This window comes from Erythrolamprus reginae, chromosome 2 (genome assembly GCF_031021105.1).
Source record: "Erythrolamprus reginae isolate rEryReg1 chromosome 2, rEryReg1.hap1, whole genome shotgun sequence".
In the NCBI taxonomy this organism is placed as follows: Eukaryota; Metazoa; Chordata; class Lepidosauria; order Squamata; family Dipsadidae; genus Erythrolamprus; species Erythrolamprus reginae.
This window is the reverse complement of record NC_091951.1, coordinates 253,431,742-253,454,085: the sequence shown is the minus strand read 5'-3', so window position 1 is coordinate 253,454,085 and position 22,344 is coordinate 253,431,742. Positions and strand designations below refer to the sequence as shown.

The following is a 22,344-nucleotide window of genomic DNA, read 5'->3' as shown; positions in this document are numbered from 1 at the left end:
CCTCTGCATAAGGCGAAAACCAGCTGGCCTGAGCGCATATGCGTGCTGAGCTAATTTAGGGCAACGGCTAACATGCCAGCAGATATACTTCTGCGTGTCCCCTTGTGGCACACATGCCATAGGTTCGCCATCACTGCCTTAAACCATTCTTGCATATACCTTCCACAGAAATAATAATAAATTTAAATTCACTTTACAGATCTATGAAGTATACTACTACAAGATTTAAATCTCTGGTTTGCTCTTTTGTTTACTTAAGGAGAGAGCGATGATAGGCAGATATATAGCTAGAAAGAGAGATGGTGGGTCTGTGGATGGATGGATGGATAGAGAGAGATATATATAGAGAGATGATAAATATTTTTTGAGGATTGAAGTGCTACTAGAAGACAAGACAGTTATATTCTTTATTGCTTCTAATATATTTCAAAAGTCAGGTTTCTCTGCTGGAGTAGAGAGATGTGCAACCTATCAAAGCAACATGAATACAGGGCCTTTAATATATATATATCTAAAAGAACCTTCAAAATTTGAAGCCAGCTGACGTTCAATATCACAAAAGTCGCAATTTTTGATATCCTCAAAATAATCCTTCAGATAAATCAAAGCATCTTTGGTTCGAGCATCTTCGTTGATGATTAAGGCATCATTGTATTTCTGTGATTAAAAAAAATATTATTTACATTATTTTTATACAACAAAAAGTTGTTCTGAAAGCATGGCAGCAAACACTCAGGAGAGGAAGCGGAAGGGAAGCCCTTACAATCACACATGGTCTTCATTTAATGACGACCACAGGGACTGCTGGAAGTAGCTAAGCCACACAGTCCTCTGTGCGACCTAGTCCCAAATGCCATCGTAACCTGAGGACTACCTGTGGCGATGTGACCAGGGCTGGATTGCAGGTGATTCAGACCGGTTCTTTAGAACTGGTAGCTCGGACAGCTAGCAAACCGCTTCTCTGCGTTCTTGTTAAGGTGGCCTGCCCGCCACTGGTTTATACTGACTTTTATTTCTGCTTCCAAACCTCAGCTGATCAGCTCCGCAGCTGCTTTCGTACTCCTTTCCTTCTTTGCAAGTTGGAAGGGTTTTTTTTAAAAAAAGTAATGAGCATGTGCAAGCAGCTAATTTTCACAAAGCAGGCACACGCATGCAAAACATGCGCCTCCATTGTGATGCGAGCGGGTAGGAAAGGTAAGTAGCACCCATCCATGGATGTGACGTATTTCAAACTGGAATCATTCCGGATTCAAAGGACTCGCCTTAATCCTCTTTCTCATTTGAGACACATCCTGAAAGATCATAGCAGCCTCATTCAAACCTAAAGCCACCAATTTGAACTTCAAACGCAGCATTTCAAAGGAGAGACCCTTCTAATTCACAAGATTGGAACGGTCCGTTTTCGACAAAGGGATTTTTTTTTTAAAGCATTTTGAGGTGCAACTGAAAAAAGCTACAGGTATAGTCTTTGATTTACAAGAGTTTGCTTGGTGACCATTTGAAGTTACAACAGGCGCTGAAAAAAGGCACTTGGAACAATTTTTCACACTTCTGACCGCTGGAACATCTCCATGGTCACATGGCTTACATTTGGAGGCTTGACAAATGACTCACATTTATGACGGGTTGCAGTGCCATGTGGGGGGAAGAGTCCTCTTGCGGCCTTCTGAACAAGAAGTCCACGGGTAAGCCAGGTTCACTTAACAACCATGTTACTGATTTAACAACTACAGTCATTCACTTAACAAACGTGGCAAGGAAAGTCGTAAAATGAGGGAAACTTCACTTGACAAATTTCTCACTTAGCGACATAAAATTTTGGGCTCAGTTGTGTTGTGGTCATAAGCTGAGGACTATCCCTACCTGACAGTAAGCAAAAACAACCCAGAATGCAACGCAATCATTTTGAACGGGATACGCTATATGTACTAGTGCTTGGTGTAGTCATCTGACATTTTTTCAGCTGTGCCAAGGGAGGGATTACAGTGGTCCCTTGACTTTTGCGGGTCCGACTTTTGCAGAAAGTCTATACCACGGGTATTCGAAAAATAAATAAATAAATCAAAATTTTGAAAATCCGTGGTATACCCCTGGTACTTTTTTAAAAAAAAGAAAATTATTTAAAGAAGCTGTCTTTAAATAAAAGGTCCACTTCCGCCCCAGCCTCCCGATTTCACCGCCACCAGGCCATCTCAGCTGTTTGGCAGCCGTGACCCCTGCCACCGCCGCCACCGCCGATCTCGCCGCTGCAGGGCCCCTCAGCTGTTTGGCGGCTCACAGGATCCCTGCCATTGCCACTGCCACAGATCTTGACACCGCCAGGCCTCTCAGCTGTCTGGCAGCCCACGTCTTCTGTCGGCCGCCCCTGCCCAGATTGCGCCTCCTGCACCAAGGCCTCCACTCCAGCCTCTGCCGCCGCCACCTGCACCCTAGAGCGCAGCAAAGCCCCCAGCTTGCCATCCCATTGCCCATGCAACTGGGGTTCTAAGAGTAAGTAAAACCAGGAATGGAGGGGGGAGTGGGAGGAAGAAAGGGAGTTTCTGCTTCGCGGAAATTTGACTTTCGCCGGCGGTCTTGGAACGCATCCCCCACAAAAGTCAAGGGACCGCTGTAAGTGTTTTTCCAGGGAATACAGCCTGGTAAAGCCAACAAAGCAAGGAGAGCCTGTGACTTAGAGGTTTACATCTGCCTAACATGCTGGCAGCCTAAGTTTGAATCCCAGGTGTTGCTAGCTGTTGAGAGCTAAAGAAGCTTGAAATAGCTATAGTCATAAATTTAACACAAAATAGTTTGTTGTGGAAGCTTATAAAGCCTGCGAAGGCTCCTGGATTGGGGCTAAAAGTAGTATTTTCCATCTCATATTTGGGTAGACCAGGTTTCCCTGACAGGCACTTAAACCAAGATAGTCTTAATACACCGTTGACTAAAGTAATTAGGAAACGGGACAAGAGATGCACAGCTCAAAGGCAATAAAGCAGGGATGTCGAACTCATGTTGTTACGTCGTCACGTGACGTATCACAACTTTTTACCCCTTTGCTAAACCGGGGGTGGCCATGGCCAGGTGACATATCCAGCCCACAAGTTTGACACCCCTGCAACAGAGCAACAAGGTAAGAGAAATGGTTGCTTCCCAAGAAGGAAGTTACCCACCCGGAGGTGCTGTGTGCATATAAAAAGAGATCTGCAGACTTGGCTCTCTTCTTCCTTACTTGGAAACTGTAACACCACACCTTTCTTCTGTACGTCGACAATCCACTGCTCGTACTTCTGGGTCCCATAAGATTGGTTCTTAATCACAGACAAGTTATCTAACGGAGAAGGAATTTTTTAAAAAAAACATACTGAAAGGCCTTCAATGAAGAGAGATCTCTTTATTCACATTTTGATTCAAGATGTATTGTAACCTACAGTACTATATATTGTATTGTTCTATGCCAGGCTAGAACATGTGGTCTCTTTCACTGAATGCTGGCCTTTGACAAGGTGGTGAAGACACCAATTTAATGGCACTATGCAGAGGTGGGTTCCTTCGGGTTGCACCTGTGCTGGTCCATAGACGGTCCAGTCTATGCCAGTCCATGGACGCTGCCTTCTTTAAAAATATATATACATTGCTCAAAAAAATAAAGGGGACACTCAAATAACAAATCTTAGATCTGAATGAATGAAATATTTCATTGAATATTTCATTTGCACAACTGTTCCATTTGTACAACAGCAGGTGAAATTGATTGTCAATCAGTGTTGCTTCCTAATTGGACAGTTTGATTTACTTGGAGTTATATTCTGTTGTTTAAGTGTTCCCTTTATTTTTTTGAGCAGTGTATATATATATAGTCTAAATTGGACGGAAACATAAAATGATAGATTAAGAGATAGAATAGGCAGTGAAATAATAGATGATGGATGGATTGATAATGGTAGAGAGATAAGAGATAGATGTGTGAGAGGATAGAGAAATAATATGTGTTTTGAGTTCTCTTTAGGATTACAGAAAACACATATTATTTCTCTATCCTCTCACACATCTATCTCTTATCTCTCTACCATTATCATTATTTGTCTTGTGTTAGGAAAGTTTGTATTGCTTTGTATTGTGTATTTTATGTATATTTACTGAGCAGTGATGTGAATTGTACAGCATAATAACACTTTAACTTATATATGACTTCATTGCACTTTACAGCCTCTCTCTCTAAGTGGTTTACAGAGCCAGCATATTGCCCCAGAAATCTGGGTCCTCATTCTAGCAACCTTGGAAGAATGGAAGGCTGAGTCAACCTTGAGCTGGTCCGATTCAACCTGCTGGCAGTTGGCAAAATTTACCCTGCAATACTGCATTCTAACCATTGCAACACTACAGCTCTTAATGTGCATTGTATAACGTAATGCACTGTACCCTCTAAGCTGCGCACCTGCACGCTCGCGCCCCCCAAACACACCCCCGTGCACCCTTTTCCAAGGGTGCGCAAGGAGCCATGGCCGCCCCGCCCCCCAGCGCCTCCAGCCCCCTCGCGCCCCTGGCTTCTCGCCGCTGCCCCCCGCCCGCCCGATCCGCCTCTTTCTCCTCCTCCACTTCCTGCCTTGGGGCGCGGCTCCTCCCGCAGCGGGAACGCCCGCCCTGCCCCTCTCGCAGTCCCTTCGCCGAGAGTGCTTTCGTCCCAGGCTGTCAGCAAGGGGGCTGCAGGTGCCTAACATTGAAAATCACCTTTGCCGGTCTCCGCTGTGAGAAGAACGGAGAGAGAACGAGAGTGAGAGCAACAGACAGAGCAAGATACAGAGAAAGTGAGAAAGGGAGAGTGAAAGAGGGGGGAGAGAAAGAGATAACAAGAGAGAGAAAGAGTGAGAGAGAGAAAGAAAACAAGAGAGAGAGAGAAAGCAAGGGAGAGAGAAAGAAAACAAGAGAAAGTGAGAAAAAGAGAGAGAGCAAGAGGGGGAGAAAGAAAGCAAGAGAGAGAGAGCAAGAGAGAGAGATGAGAGGAAGAAAGCAAGAGAGAGAAAGCAAGAAAGAGAAGAGTGGAAGGGAGAAAGAGAGAGAGAAATGATAGAAAAGGGGGCGAAAAAAAGAGAAATGAGAAAATGATTGAGGCAGAGAATGACAGGAAAAAGAGAGAAACAGAGAGAAAAGTGACTCTTGATTTAAAGTATATGGTAAAAGCACTTAAATAATAACAGAGAGAAAAAACCTAGCCCTCACCTGTTTTTATTAATAGTTATGTTTTTGGTTTTGCTGGTTGTTCTCGTTTTAATAGTAATGGATTTTGGTTTTTTAAATTATTAATTTCTTTTAATAAAAAAGAGATTTTCTTTCTTATTTATTTATTTTATTTATTTATTTATTTGTTTGTTTATTTATACTTCTATGCCACCCAGTCCCAAGGGGACTGCCGCTCAGACACTATACTTTTCCGCCCACACCGAAAAAAAATTAGAGGGAACATTGACATAATGTACTTTAATATGCTGTTTATACTATTTTGAAATGTATATTATGCACAGCTGTATTATGCACTGTGGAATACATTATGTATACAAAATCTATTTTATTACAGAGCTATATAGATCTATTTCAGCCTTATTATGGCCACATCATCTAGAAATATCCTTAATTGTAGTCTTTTGCATGCAAGGCAGGATATTTAACCTCTAAGCTACAAGCTCAGTACAGTGAACTGAATTATAATTTTGGGGGTGAATGGTGTTAACTGTATTATGTAATGATTAATGTATCTATATAATGTATGTGTGTATTTCTATACGTTCATGTGTATATATCATATCTTATTTAAAAAATAATGCTCTTAGAAAGAGAAGCTTTTAATCAGGGAAAATGCAGATTTTACAAAACTATGTTACATCAATGGAGCATATAACCGACATCATCAAGCAATCTCAATTGTCTTACCAATAGGATAACATTGTCTTGCTAGATCCTCTGCTTTCGACATCATCTGAGATACAATATCCATAAAGCGATTTTTTGGTCGACTCCCAACAAACCTAATAACTGCAGTAAAAATAAAAAAGAAACTGACATTCTTAGGGTGTTATTAGCTGCACATTTAATTATTCTAAAATTATTACAGGTCTTTTGTTCAAGAAAAGATTAAAGATTTCTTAGAATGTGTGGGAACTGATTTACTATGCTACCTTTTTAAATACTTTTGTCCTTCAGAAATACAGTGTTCCCTCGATTTTCGCAGGTTCGAACTTCGCAGAAAGTCTATACAGTACCACGGTTGTTCAAAAATATTAATAAAAAAATACTTTTCCCCTATAATACGTTTTTTCCCGCCCGATGACATCGTATGCCATCGCCAAACTTTCATCCGCCTTTAATAAATATTTTTTTTAAATAAACTTTAATAAATAAACATGGTGAGTAATAATCTAAATGGTTGCTAAGGGAATTGGAAATTGTAAATTAAGGGTTTAAACTGTTAAGGGAAGGCTTGTGATACTGTTCATAGCCAAAAATAGTGTATTTACTTCCGCATCTCTACTTTGCGGAAATTCGACTTTCGCGGGCGGTCTCGGAACGCATCCCCCGCGAAAATCAAGGAAACACTGTACAGTTATAATCCCAATATACTAGTCATCAAGTATATTGCAGCAGTTGTTACCTGAAATAACAACACGAGTGAGTAAAGTGGCTTGAAATGTGTGCTTTTTCAAAAGGCAGATGCTCTAGCAGTGTAGTTTGCCTAGTTCTGCTGAACAAATAAAACTGAATGAAATTTGAAGCACCTTAAATTATAACTGGCAACCTCTTCATACTTATGACCAGTTGCTAAGCACCTTGCAATCACAGGATTGCCATTTGCAAATCTTCTCTGCTGGCTTCCCCAGAAAGTCAGTGGGGAAACTGGCAGGGAAGATTGCAAGCTGAGGAGACTCCCCCTCATCTCTGAGAGCTGCCTGCCTGCTGGGGGATGATTTCAATGCCTGGGGACGGTGAGAACAACTTCCCCCACCCCCTGGAGGCTCTCTGGAGGCAGGAAATGGCCTTTTTCCCAACTTCTGGTAAGCCCAGTAGGCTCGTGTTTTGCTTTATCCAGGCTCAAAACGTTTCTCCAGAGCAATGATTTTCAACCTTTTTTGAGCAGCGGCACATTTTTTACATTTACAAAATCCTGGGGGACACCACCAACCAAAATCATTTTCTCATTTCTTTTTTTCTCTCCTCTTTTTGCTCTCATTTCTCTCTCTCTCCCCTCCTCTCCTTTTCTCTCTCTCTTGCTTTCTTTCTCTCTCTTGCTTTTTTCTCTCACTCTTTCTCTCTCTCTTGCTTTCTTTCTCTTTCTCTATTGCTTTCTTTCTCTCTCTCATTCACTTTTTCTCTCTCTCTGCTTTATTTCTCTCTTTCTCTTTCTCTCCCCCTCTCTCACTCTCCCCTCCATTTTCTCTCTGTCTCGCTCTTGCTCTCTCTTTCTCTCTCTTGCTATCTCTCTCTCTTTCTCGTACACCACACGGCAAGTGGCATCGGGCAGTAGCAATGGGGCAGCGACAGGGTGGTTGGCTGCAAGCGGGAGCTCCAGGGCAGAGGCACTGACAGCTGGACGTGTTGCTGGATGCCGTACATGCTGGTGCTGCACTGGACATGGGCGCGGGGCTGGCACCTCCATCCCGGCCCAGCCAGCGGGCCAGTGCCAGCCCTGCAACCATGCCCAGTGCACCGCCAGCATGTACGGCATTCAGTAACACATCCAACCGCCACCGTCGGTGCCTCCACCCTGGAGTTCCTGCTCACAGCTGCCGCCCCGCAGGTACTGTCCGGTGCCACTGCTGCCGGCACCCTTCTGCTCCCACCGCCGCCACCCACCCACCAGGCCCCAAAGTTCACCTGCCGCTACCACCAGGGAAGCTCCAGCCAGGCGGGCTGCTGCAGCTGCCAGAAAAACTTGGAAGGCGCAAAGAAGGAAGCTCAGCTTCCGGTCTCACAACTTTTTGCTCTTCAAACCCTCAGCAAAAAATTGTGAGACCGGAAGCTGAGCTTCCTTCTTCGTGGCACATCTATGTCACTGGTTGAAAAACACTGCTCTAGAGCTAGGGGAGGGTAAAAACACCCTCCCCATCCCCCTGGAGGCTCGCTGGAGGCCTAAAACACCCTCCCAGAGCCTCTGTGTGAGCCAAGAATCATCTGGCCGGCACACACATGCACATTGGTGCTGATCTAGGGCAACAGTCTGCGTGCCAGCAGACATGGCTCCGCTTGCCACCTGTGGCACCCATGCCATAGGTTTGCCATCACTGGTATAGTCTATCCTTGGAGACATAATTCTCGAATTTCCTTATGTATATTATATGTATATGTATATGTACATATTTATATATACATATTTATATACATATATATATATATACATATACATATTAATCACAGGTAAGAGTCTTATCAAACAGGAAAACAAACTCAGCTCTTGTCTACTTTATTAGGCACATAGAAAGTGTGCTTAATAAAGTAGGTGACGAAGATGCTGGGACATGTAGTTTAATAGAAAGATTAGAATTGCCCCCACCCTCCTTGCCTTTCGTAAGCTGCTTAAAACCCACCTCTGCCGTCAGGCATGGGGGAATTGAGACCCTCTTCCCCCTAGGCCTTTACAATTCTATGCATGGTATGTATGTATGTATGTATGTATGTTTGGGTTTTTTTATATTAAAGGGCTTTTAATTATTTCTAACATCAGACTACTATTGTACACTGCTTTATTGTTGCTGTTAGCCGCCCCGAGTCTCCGGAGAGGGGCGGCATACAAATCCAATAAATAAATAAATAACAAACGGGAAAGCATCAGGTTGGGGGAAGCAAGTAGATGGATCAGGGATGAAATTAAAAAATAAGATATATCAATTATTATACACAAAACAAAAAAAGAGGTACACAAATACTTACATAAGAGCAATAAGAGTTTTGAATTTCACCCCTGCTCCTTCTGCTTAATAACCTAGGATATCACTTAATGACTGCAACAGTGTGTGTGTGCATGTGTGCGCGTGCTAGTGTATGTGTGCTGCAATTATAGTCCCTGACTAAAGTAGTCATGTGGTTGTCTCACTTAATGACCCTTTTGCTTAACAACTGGAATTCTAGTCCCAATCATGGTCATTAAACTGAAGAACTATGTGTACTCTTTTTTTTAAAAAAATGATTACTACTATTCCATAAAAGAGAATTAGAATGTAGGCTCACGTTTTTCAGGTTTATGAACAATTTCTTCTAGGTCCTTTATGTTCTTTCTGACTGTTGAGATCACTTCAATATTGAGTGAAGCACAAATCTTGCAAATGTATTCTATGGCCTCAGCTACGCTTTTGGCATTGCCAATGCCAGGGGAAGCGGTCAATCCTACAATCTGAATAATTAAAATAAATTCACATTCACTTCAAGGCAGAAGTATCACACATCAACTAGGACAGTAAAAAGTGAAAAGAACGAACAAGAAGGAAAAAAAGAGGCAATGTTATTTCATTATTTTCTATTTTCATTCGCCACTTAAGCTTTTTCTGGCAGAGATCAATTGAAATCAAAAGAGAAATGACCTCTTACCTTTCTTTATTCAAAGAAATACCAGTATTAAATAATTCAAAGAAATACCAGTATTAAATAATTGCAATTTAAACTAAAATACTCCATCGTATTATTTAGAAATTAAGTTTTAGAAGATTTTTGTTATTTTCCATCTTGTTTCTCATTAAAAACAATTCCAAAACAATCTTTGCCTCAAAACATTGTGGATGTTCCATTACTGGAGGCTTTCTAAGACAACCATTTATCTGATATGGGCAGGGATGTCAAACTCACATCCTCACATGACATATCGGGACCCTTTGTTAAACCAAGCGTGAGCATGGCCATCTCATGACTCATTTGCCCCATGGGCTGGGAGTTTGATAGTCCTTGTGTAGGGTCTCATGCTCAAGCAGGGGGTTGGACTAGAAGACCTCTGAGGTCCCTTCCAACTCTATCATTCTATGATCTGAATCTTACTGTCAAGTCGTTTGAAATAAGCCAGGTGAATAAAGAGGAATTGTTGGAATTTCAAGAATGCTTTTTTATCAGGGGTCTACAAACTTGGCAACTTTAAGACTTGGGGACTTCAATTCCCATGCTATGCTTGGCTGGAGAATTCTGGGAGTTGAAGTCCACAAATCTTCAAGTTGCAAAGTTTGAGGACCTCTGCTGTTTATTGTTGTTGAGGTATTAGAACAGAATCTTGAAAGCCCGCCAGATGTTCTCTAAAAATCAAGGTGGATTGTTTTGAGTTTCTTTCTCACACTTTCTCCTTTCGTGGGAATATTTTTTTCTGAAACTCTTCCTCTTCTTGTCATTCTCAGCATCCAGCCTACAAAACATACCATTGCATTTATTTTCATTTATTTAAAAGGGGAATACATTTCTAGGATAAATTGCAAAACACTGCTAGATGCTAGTGGCGGAGGAGGCTGTTTCAGTTTCAGCGAGGAGGCTGAGAAGGAACATGGGCCAGGCCTGGAGTCTGGAGAAGGCTCAGTGATAGAGGCAGAGATCTAGCCTGGGCCATCTGGGCGGTCTGTGCTGCCCCCAGAGCCTGACATGAATGAGGCAGAAGAACAGGGAGAGCCTGTTCCCAATGTGCAGAGCTGCCAGTAGGTAAAAGGACTACTCAGAAGTAAGGATTGTAGATAATTGGTCCCTTCCATAGGCTATAAAAGTGGAGCAAATGGATGGGCTCATTGCAGGAAGCAACTTGGTCTACTTTGGACTCAGCATTTCTGATTCCTGTTTCTGCTTGGCCTTGTGAAGCTCTTTGCCAATTAGATCTTTGGCAGCATGTCAAGAGAGATAAAGGTATTAGCCTTCTGCTGAAAATACTTATGTCAGACTACTTATCATTGTTTGGGACTTCTTATGGCTGGGAATGAACATAATTCACAGCTGTTACAAATAAAAAGAGAGGGTTTTTTATTGATTTCCTCCTGTAAATTTATGCATGTCTTGTAGTCTGAAAAATATGGTATGTTATTTAAGAATAGAGTGGGAAACAAAGTGGATCTCTGCCTTAATATTGTCAGGCTAAGTGTCTCCTGGAGTACAGGTGTACATGCTATCTTCTTGAGAGGTTCAACATTTTCCATATTGTCTTCATATATTAGAAGAGGATACATAACTTACTAACAATGACATATTTATTTTACCAACATGAGAAATTTCCAGTAAAAGCTTACCTGAGGCAATGAGCTTACACCCTGCTTCAGTTTAAGGTCCAAGTACTTGAACATTAACATATTATATGGGTTATTCCCCGTAGTGTTGTGGCACTCATCGAATATCATCAACGTGAATATTGAAAGAGAAGGAATTGTCCGATTATTCAGAGAGTTCAAAAGAGTCTGGGGAGTCATGACAATAATATCATTCTGTTCAATAACTATGTCTGCAGGAGTCGAGGAAGAATTTTCCCCACAGATGCCTGCAATGTTGTACCTGCAAGAAAAGAGACAAATACTTCTTAGAACACCATCAACCCTGTTTAAGCTTTCAATCTAAAACTGCAAATTTTGAAAATATGTATGTATGTATGTATGTTCTGAGTTGCTTTGAGAAGGATGGCATAGAATAATAATAAATAAATAATATACACACACATATATACATAGAAGTCACCCAATTACCTATAACCTCATACAGACAAATACATATAAATATTCAGGAATTGGTCATATCTGAGATATTTTTTTTAAAAAAATTGCAACATAGGTGTTTATCACATATACACACTTTATACATTAAGAACTGCACACTTTACACATTACGAAGCAAACTGCTGTTCCAGACACTGATTTCAAAGCAGAGTACATTTGATTTAAAACATGATTTTAATCACTAGTAGAAAGGCTTGATTTAAATCAACTCGATTTAAATCGTAATTTTTAAAGGGGAACTGTCATCTCTGTCCTGCAGTGGCTCATCCTCTGACCTGCTGTTGACTCAAGGACAGTCCCATTATTGCAGAATATACAGCCTGTTACTACACACATCAGCTTCATATCATGTTGAATGAATTAAATTATTAATGAACCTTAAATAGAAAACTATTTTAGATAAGATTTTTACTCCAGAAGAATTTTATTAAAATACATTTAATAAAAATGTTAAAAAACTGATTTAAAACTAAAAATCATCCATTTTTATCCACCGTATTTCAAAGTAAGCAAGAGTACTAAATTTCATCCTTGAGTTATGGCAGACCACCTTTCTACAGAGCAGAGGTCCCCAACCCCTGGCCCACTACTGGGCCTTGGACCTTTCTGAACTGGGCCATGGAAGTTGTGGACAAGCGCCTGGGTGCACTGGGTGTGTCTGCTGCTTGCACAAATGGAGCTGTGCACATAGGCATGGTTTCCTGCTGCATGGGAAGGACCATCTCCTCCCCCCCCCCTCCCCCACTGATCTGCAAAGCGGAAAAGGTTGGAGAACTTTGCTGTAGAGCAACAATCTAAAAGACACTACAGTGTTCCCTCAATTTTCGCGGGGGATGCGTTCCAAGACTGCCCGTGAAAGTCGAATTTCCGCAAAGTAGAGATGCGGAAGTAAATACACTATTTTTGGCTATGAACAGTATCACAAGCCTTCCCTTAACACTTTAAACCCCTAAAGTGCAATTATTATTAGCAAACATTTAGATCATTACTCACCATGTTTATTTATTAAAGTTTATTAAAAATTATTTATTAAAATCGGATGAAAGTTTGGCGATGACATATGATGTCATCAGATGGGAAAAACCGTGGTATAGGGAAAAAACCCTCAAAGTATTTTTTAATTAATATTTTTGAAAAACCGTGGTATAGACTTTTCACGAAGTTCGAACCCGCGAAAATCGAGGGAACACTGTATTGCTATTATTTTAAAACTAGGAAGCAACAGGACAGACTAAGATCATACTCATTTTTGAAGTATTCCTGGAAGACTTTCTTCTGTTGTTCATAAACTGGAACTTTTGTAGTGAGGAAGACTATTTTCCTTGTCTGCTCAGCAGACCTGTTGCGAAGATGATGCTCACATATCATAACAGACACAAACGTCTTCCCAGATCCTGTAAAAATAAATAAAGGCTGGTTGGGCGCATTCGGAAGCAATGGCCTAAAAATTAAAACTACAAGCTGGCAGGTCCATATAGAGAGCCCTCTCACGTATGAGATCACAACTGAGACTGGAAACTCCAACATGGAAAATCTCCTACCATCACAGGTTTATTTCCCCTACAGTTATTGAAGCATTGCAGTTGTTAAGCAAAACCTCATATTAGGACATATGATTTTATTTGCTGATTGCAAGCCAGTTGAAAATTACACCATTAGTGATCGCATGTCTGAGGGTTACTGTGATGGTTTCAAATGGTCACAAAGGTTTTTTAAAATGCCATTTTACCTCTAATGTTTGCTAAACAAGGCAGTTGGTAAGTGAGGACTACTCATGCGCCTTAGTCATTAACTTACGTGGCAGTATTAACTATTCCTTTCTATTCTGTTCTCTCAGCCGTAATAGAATACCATCTTTAAAGACTGTGTATGAAGATGTATATTAGGCACCATTTAAGTATTATTTACTATTTAATATTATTGTATATAGGAATCCTTTTTGCATATTTTCCAAAGACATTTTCACTAAAACCATGTTCTGTTCTTTAATACAACGTAATTCTTCAGTATAGAAAAAGGGATGCTCAAGCCCAGAAGGTATGGAAGAGTAAAACTTAGAATCTATTTAAGCTTGACAACAAAAAATGAGCTATATGTCATTTGTCTCAGTGTTCTTCAACCTCAGCAATTCTAAGATAACGTGGACTTCTAGTATGCTGGTTAGGGAATTCAGGGAGTTGGACCCCATGCATATGAAAGTTGCTAAGATTGAAAAACACTAGTCCATCTGAATGAGTAGCAAAAGGGACATATGGAAATACATGTTTTAAAAATATGAAGAACATAAGCAACAATTTCAGGTGATAAAAATGGGTTTAAAGAAACATGAAGGTATGATAGAATTTCAATAATTTTCCTTCACTGTCACGTCCATTAGCTTAAGAAGCATTGATACTGTAAATAGTACAAAAAAGCCCCAGCAAGTATATGAAGTTTTCTTATATAAAATGAACCCCCTGATCTCCCTTGTCGACAGTATTTGATCTGACTGACTCATCACATCAAGCCACAACTAAGCAGAGATCCCCTGATTTATTATTGTTCCAATACTTGCAAATTATTCTGCATTGTACACTCTTTTCTGAGCTAAGGGCTACAGTTTCTGAGCTAAGGGCTACAGTTGATCCGTGAGCAATTGAGCCCAACATTTCTGTTGTTGAGACATTTGTTAAGTGAATTTTGCCCCATTTTACAATCTTTTTGCCTCAGATGTTAAGTAAATCACTGCAGTTGATTAAGTTAGTAACCCAGTTGTTAAGTAAATCTGGCTTCCCCATTTTTGATTGTCAGGTGGTCACAAAAGGGGACCAAGCGACCCAGCAATGGTCATAAATATGAGCCAATTGCAAAACATCTGAATTTTGATCAGATGATCATGGGGATACTGGAAAGATTGTAACTGTGAAAACGGTCATAAGTCACTTTTTTCAGTGCCATTGTAGCTTTGAACAGTCACTAAACGAACTGTTGTGAGTTGAGGACTACCTGTATCAGAGACCATACCATGAATGTATATCTGTCTGGTTCAGACATTTGGGGGAAAGTCTTTCACTTCGAGCTGCTTGGGGAAATTGGACAAGATATATTATGGAACTTGTCATTTCTGAAAGAGAAGGTTCTTTGTCCTCTTACATTAAGAAAGGCTACTGCAACAAGCTTTTAACTACAATGATTGGTTTCTCCACACAGATATTTTTATTGTTTTTAAATTGATTATTATACTATTCTTCATATCTTTCATTTTTATTCTATGCTTCCTAAGTGGACAGTTTGATTTCACAGAAGTTTGATTTACTTGGAGTTATATTGCGTTGTTGAGGTGTTCCCTTTATTTTTTTATATTAGGGTTTCTTCCCGTGTAAGTTTCAGAGATTTCTGGCGACGTTTCAACGAGGTCTCACTCGTCATCTTCTGGCTGGTGCTTTTGTCTTTGTGCTAGGGCATATACATGCATACATACATAGATACATACATACATAGGTATATATGTGTATATATGTGTGTGTGTATATATATATATACATATATACATACACATATGCATTAATTAAATGTACTACAAATTTATTCTTTCTTCTTTCTTACATTAAAGATACAAGTTGGTAGATGCTTTCTAACAGCTTCCCGCAAGCAACATCAATAGAGAAGTCAGCTGGAAGTCAGAAACCACTCATTCCCCCATTTCTTTTTTTGCCATGGTCATGTTTATTTATTTAGCTAATTAAATATTGACATATTATTGAAGTTTCTTTTGCCATTAGTTATTTTTCCATTTATAAATATATACTCTTATTAGATGATTACAGAATGATAGATGATATATACTCTTATTTATTTTATTTATTTATTTGTTTAGATTTGTATGCCGCTCCTCTCCGCAGACTCGGGGCGGCTCACAACAAAGTGAAAAACAATTTATAACAAATCTAAATTTCTACTAAAAACATTTTAAAAACCCCATTTTCTAAACACACACACATACACACATGCCATTCATAAATTGTATATGCCTGGGGGAGATGTCTCAGTTCCCCCATGCCTGACGACACAGGTGGGTCTTAAGGAGCTTACGAAAGGCAAGGAGAGTAGGGGCAGTTCTAATCTCCGGGGGCAGTTGGTTCCAGAGGGTCGGGGCCGCCACAGAGAAGGCTCTTCCCCTGGGGCCCGCCAACCGACATTGTTTAGTTGACGGGACCCGGAGAAGGCCCACTCTGTGGGACCTAATCGGTCGCTGGGATTCGTGCGGCAGCAGGCGGTCTCGGTCTCATCTTATTAGATGATCACAGAACTATCCACCAATAATGTTCATTTCTTTCACCTAAGACTGCATTTTCTTCTTCTTAAAAGATGACTTTAAGAAGATAATGTAGAGTTGTCTAGTATTCCCATAAAGGGATAATCAAGGTTTGATGATGGCACGAGCAAACCATTCAAATCTCCATCATACCAGGAAAAGAGGGTGGAGGGGGGAGAAAAATGTAAGTATTCTTTTCCCCCCCTTAAATTTTTTTTCTTATGGCCTTTCTTTAAAAAAAAAAGAGGTCTAAAATAACTTTCCATTCCTACCAGCCAAGAAACTTACTTCTAAGTGTTACTGTAGTTCAGAGAAATATAATCTTACCAGTAGGGGCACAAATCATGGTATGCTTGCCATTAAGAGCAGGTTCTGCAAGTTCTATCTGATAGCTCCTTGGCTTCCTTGGAACATATCTGGTCTGCTGGAAAGTATCTAGAAGAACAAGTGAACAAAAGCACATTGAAAAAACTGTAACATACCTTATCTTTCAGAGTATAAGATGCACCTTAGTTTTGGGGTAAGAAAAAGGGGGAGGGATCTGCCTCTACCTCCCAGCAGACAGCACAAATGACTCAGGTTGACTCAGCCTTCCATCCTTCCGAGGTGGGTAAAATGAAGACCCGGATTGTGGGGGCAATAGGCTGGTTCTGTTAAAAAGTGCTGTTGCTAACATGTTGCAAGCCGCCCTGAGTCTAAGGAGAAGGGCGGCATAAAAATCTAATAAATAAATAATAAATAAATAAATAAATAAATACTGTTTGCTGTGTATTTCTGTGCATGTGTGCCTGACCCAAAAGAAATAGCAAAGAATTTGATAAATATACATTATGGCAGTATATTAATGCCAAAAAGTTGTCTTAAGTGTAGTCAGACTAACCCCTCCCAATTATTTAAATAGATCTACTTGTACAGATACTGTTAAACTTTGAAGTATAAATTATTCTCTGCTATTTAAAAGAAGATACAATAGCAATGGGCCTCTTCAGATCGAGCATTTATTTAAAAAAGCTTCTTCATTTTGTTAAGGTGTCTAGAACAATAATAAAGCAGTCTTTAAAAAATAGGCTTAATAATTTGAACATTCTATAGACATTTATAGTTATTGACTTGCCTCCTTGCATCCAGTTTCACCAACTGATTAGTACAAGAAAATAAAATTCTGCCTCCCAGCAATTTGCCTCCTTGCAGCTAGCTTCACTTTCAGTTTTTATCATGTGGGCCTGCTTACAGCCTCAATCAGCTGCTGGTCAGGCCACCAATAATCAGTTGCTTGTGATACTCAGGCTCTGCGCGGCTTGCTGCAAGGGGGTAAATTGCTGGGAGGCAGAGGCCAAAGGGTGGGAGTGGCTGGGCGGGGCTACATGCAGTGTATAAGACACACCCAAGTTTCCACCCTCTTTTGCGGGGTTAAAATGGTGCGTCTTATACTCTGAAAATATAGTATAAAGAATATAACATATGTATGGCATGTAAAATGAAGTATCTACTACAACAACAGCACTTACATATTGCTTCATAGTATTTTACAGCCTTTTCTAAGCAGTTTACAGTTACAACAGCGCTGAAAAAAGTGACTTATGACTATTTTTCACACTTAGGATGCTTGCAGCCTCCCTATGGTCACATGATCAAAATTTGGAAGCTTGGTAATCAGTTCATGTTTATGACGGTTACAGCATCCCGTAGTCATGTGGGAATCACCTTTTGCAACCTTCTGACTAGCAATGCCAGTGGGGAAGCCAGATTCACTTTACAACCGTTAACAAGTTAACAATTGCAGTGATTTACTTAACAACTGTGGCTTAAAAAAAATCATAAAGTTTACTTAACAAAATTTACTTAACAACTCTCTCCTCATCAAGGCCATTGAAAGTAATTTCCCTGTGAGGAAGAACCATAAGATCACTTGCTCTTGCAGAGATGGTGTCAGTTGGTAATTTCTGAAGAACCCTCTTCTATCATAGCTTGCCATTATAAAAAATAACAATTAAGGGTAGGTGTCCAAATTTATCTTGGTTTTCTTTTTTTTCTATGTCTTTTTTCTTTTTTATTAATTTAGACTAGCACAAAGCTGATTAAAAGCAAATAACCACACGTACAAATTTGAAAGCTTTCGCGTGCCTATGTCATTTTGTAGAAGGATGTGTGAAAATGCTTACAGGCTGGATGACTTGGTTTAAACATGGTGGAGCCTGAAGCAATTCTAAATAAAAGTCTGAAGGCCTATTTGTCTGATTCAAGGGACAGAAGTTGTGCTTATGTTCCATGTTCAATTGTCAAAAAGTAACATTTTTCAAAGCAAGAAAATACCTTGCAAGTTTTCTAATATAGATCTGTAACAGACACCTCCCAGAGAAAACAAACAAGAGGCTTCATTGGCCTGTAGCTGATACTTCAAACTACACTAAAGGTAAATATAATTCATTTTAAAATAAATGAGTATTATTTTGGTAATGCACCATTTCTACATTTAATCACATTAGAAAACGCCAAAATATTGATCCACAAGGGGCTGTAGGGACAGCATTGAAATTTTTCAAGAAATATAAGTACCGAAGTCACCTAGTCATACTCCTCTGCCCAAAATAAGTGACATGATTACTTTTGGTAATACAGATCCTTTCCTTGAGAAGCTACTAAACATTTCCTAGGAGAATGCAGATAAATTGAGCCCAAGGCAGTTTTCCAACTGTCTTACCTGAAGCTGAAGATGAACTCCCACAAAGATTATCAGATTCTGCTTCTTCGGAAATCTGTATTTGAAAAACAGAGCTGCTTTCGTCTTCACTGTCTATTTCAGCATCTGCATTTTTCATTTCAACATCTGCATTATCATCTGAATGTGACATAGAGAAATCCGTTCAATTATTGCATTTTCGTAACTATTTGGCCTGACACATCTATTGTAAAAGCACTCCTCAGGAAAATATGAGTAGGAAAAAATATATTAAAAAAACAATGCCGTCTGGCGGGACCCAGGGGAAGAGCCTTTTCTGTGGCGGCCCTGACCCTCTGCAACCTACTCCCCCCAAAGATCAGTTGCCCCCACCCTCCTTGCCTTTCGTAAGCTCCTTAAAACCCACCTCTGTCGTCAGGCATGGGGGAATTGAGATATTCCCTTCCCCCTAGGCTTATAAAATTTATGCTTGGTATGTCTGTATGTATGATTGGTTTCTCAAATTAGGGTTTCTTAATTTAACTTAAACTTAAATATTAGATTTGTTTATACTGTCTTATTATTGTTGTTAGCCGCCCCGAGTCTACGGAGAGGGGTGGCAAACAAATCTAATAAATAAATAAATATTGTTATACTAGAGTGTATTAAGCATCAACTCAATGATTGTATAAGAAATTTATATTCTGCATACTGTTGGGAAACAGAATATGATGTTCTCATGAATGCAGAAACACTGCAAATCTCCAATCGTAAACAACGTGGAGGACCTATTTGAATAGTCTTGCTCAAATGACAAAGTTTCTACGTAATTTTTTGTTTATATATTCACTACATTTCTACCCCACCCATTTCACTAAGTGACACTAGTTGAAAGATTGGAGTGGGAGGGATTTAAAGAGTAAGCTGCTTTTTTTTCTACGTATCAAAAGCAATGTGATTGTACAGGCAATGGGAAAAGGTCAGGAAGGGAGCGACTGCTTACAGAAATTGCTTGCTTTTTTTTCTAGCCCCTCCCCCCCATCTGCCTCCTACTTGTATAGTGAAGAGATCAGAGAGGAAGGGATTTCAAGAGAATATCGAAAGCTATTTTTTGCAATGCACCTGTGTTTTCCAACATGAATGCATTGCTTTCTGTGTATATAAGACAGCAAACAAATACCCAGAGCATTCCAAAGGGCAGGGGAGTAGTTAGAAAGCAAACAAAGCCAAAGGTGTGAAACTGAGTCTATGTGATTTGCCACTCAGTGACTGCACCACTTAGTGGGTAAATTGCAGGTCCCAATTTGACTTTTTAAGTGAGGACTACCTGTAACAGCATGGCAATGGATGCCTTTCCAATTTTAAGGCACATACAAGCTAAAACTGAAGGGTTTCAATCAGAAGTGGATTCCTACTAGATGCTCCAACAGTGGCCCACCGATATTGCAATTTCGATGTGATGGCTCTGGTACTGTCTTTGCGGGTCCGTGCGTACCATCATATTTTTTAATTAAAAAGTTGCAGGTTTTCGACACTGAGCATGCATGGAAGTAAAATTGTCCCTCTAAGCATACGCAGAAGTAAAATCACACCAGGGGACACAAGTGTATGTGTGCGATTGCAGCAATCACACATGCCCAAAATATTGCGGTGCACACTGGTAGGAAAAGGTAAGAAGAACCCAGCCCTGGGTTCGACCACCTGATTATGACCATCACTGCATACACCCCAATGACATTCTAATTGGTGGCTCTGCCTCTTGTAACTTTCTCTATTCTGGAAGTCTTCCAAAAGAAAGAGACTGAATGGAAAGTAAAACAACCATATGACAATACCTCCTTTCAAATTCCAGTATTCGCTTTGGGTTTTGTATCCAGACTCATACAGTGCGATAGGGAAAGTTTTAGGCCAATGTTCTTTGTCTGATCTAAGCAGACATTCTACCAGTTTCTTTGCGCTGGCGCTTCTCCCTTTGTTGTCACTAATCTGCCAATCAGAAAGAGGAGGTAGAGAGGAGCATTATTTATTGTATTTCAAAACTCAAAAGATTCACTTCCACTCTTTATGGACTCTTCACATAAAACAGAAAAAATGCAGAATTTGTGGTCTTTGAAGATTAGGGGGAAAACTGAATAGAAATGTCAATCTTCTTTTTTAATCATAAGGCAGGAGTTGATTTTGTAATTGCACTTATATTTGTTACAAAGGAAATTGGAAGCTTCTTTTTATTTCATTTTATCCTTTCTTTCCACACCTTTGCTTTTTACTTTCTTCGTCCTTGCTTTCGCTCTTTATTACAGCCTTTGTGGCGAAGTGGTTAGAATGCGGTATTGCAGGCTGACTCTGTCAACTGCCAGTAGTTCAGTCTTGACAAGCTCCAGGTTGACTCAACCTTCCATCCTTCCGAGATAAAATAAAGACCCAGATTGTTGGGGACAATATGTTGACTCTGTAAACTGCTGAGAGAGGGCTGTAAAGCACTATGAAGCAGTATATAAGTCTAGCTGCTATTGCTATTAATTTGAGTTAATTCTTATATTATTTGTAAAGCTTTCAATAAAATTTTATGAAAATAATATCGGAAGATTCATGCCAAACTATCTGTGTTTCCCCAAAAATAAGATCCTGTCTTATATTTTTTTGAACCCTGAAATAAGCACTTGGCCTTACAGCCATGAACTCAAAAGCCCAATTGGGCTTATTATTATGATAAGACGGAGTGGCTGTGGGTTTTGCCTCCCAAGGACAATCCCACCTGTCCGTCCATCACCCTAGGGGGGGGAATTATTGACCCCCTCGGAGAGGGTCCGCAACTTGGGCGTTCTCCTCGATCCACAGCTCACATTAGAGAACCATCTTTCAGCTGTGGCGAGGGGGGCGTTTGCCCAGGTTCGCCTGGTGCACCAGTTACGGCCCTATTTGGACTGGGACTCACTACTCACAGTCACTCATGCCCTCATTCACCTCGAGGTTCGACTACTGTAATGCTCTCTACCTGGAGCTACCTTTGAAAAGTGTTCGGAAACTTCAGATCGTGCAGAATGCATCTGCGAGAGCAGTCATGGGCTTCCCTAGGCATAGTTCCCTCTAAGCTGAGCAGTGAGCAATCGCTCACTTAAAAATCATCATCAACTCAGAGTTTTCCAAACCTGCCCAGAAGCCGAGAGGGAAAGAGTGAGAGGGAAGGAGAGAGGAAGAGAGAGAAACAGATAGAAAAAAGAGAGGAAGGAAAAGAAAAAGAAAAAGAATGGGAGTAAGGAAGAGAGAAAGAAAATCAAAATCTAGTTTGAAACTAGCTCAACTATTTAAGTGGCATTTTGATATTGATACAGTTGCCCTATTATGAGCTCACTGTTATAGACACACAGTACAGTATTTTATTTTGAAATTCTCTGAGGCAAAACAGGGTGGGGTTTTTATTTATTAATTTGTTTGTTTGTTTATTTATTTATTTATTATTTCTGTGCCGCCCAGTCCCAAAGGGACTGCCGCTCAGACACTATACTTTTCCGCCCACCCCCCAAAAAAATTAGAGGGAAAACTGTCCCTAGGTATGCCCATGTTACACCAACACTCAGCAGTCTGCATTGTTTGCCGATCAATTTCCGGTCACAATTCAAAGTGTTGGTTATGACCTTTAAAGCCCTTCATGGCATTGGACCAGAATATCTCCGAGACTGCCTTCTGCCGCACGAATCCAAGCG

The 22,344-nt window shown here is 40.3% G+C and overlaps 1 protein-coding gene across 3 annotated transcripts in view; it reads right to left on the bottom strand.

The window, feature by feature from the left end:
* Nucleotides 1-22,344, bottom strand: part of RIGI (RNA sensor RIG-I) — a 49,957-nt gene that overhangs the window by 17,878 nt on the left and 9,735 nt on the right. For all 3 annotated transcript variants that reach the window (XM_070742459.1, XM_070742461.1, XM_070742460.1), the window contains 9 exons: nt 20,476-20,626; nt 18,683-18,820; nt 16,309-16,416; nt 12,931-13,081; nt 11,211-11,469; nt 9,196-9,358; nt 5,908-6,009; nt 3,153-3,310; nt 522-657 (listed from right to left, as the gene is read on the bottom strand). In XM_070742459.1, coding sequence (XP_070598560.1) covers nt 522-657; nt 3,153-3,310; nt 5,908-6,009; nt 9,196-9,358; nt 11,211-11,469; nt 12,931-13,081; nt 16,309-16,416; nt 18,683-18,820; nt 20,476-20,626 — 1,366 coding nt within the window. The remainder of the gene's footprint in view (nt 1-521; nt 658-3,152; nt 3,311-5,907; nt 6,010-9,195; nt 9,359-11,210; nt 11,470-12,930; nt 13,082-16,308; nt 16,417-18,682; nt 18,821-20,475; nt 20,627-22,344) is intronic.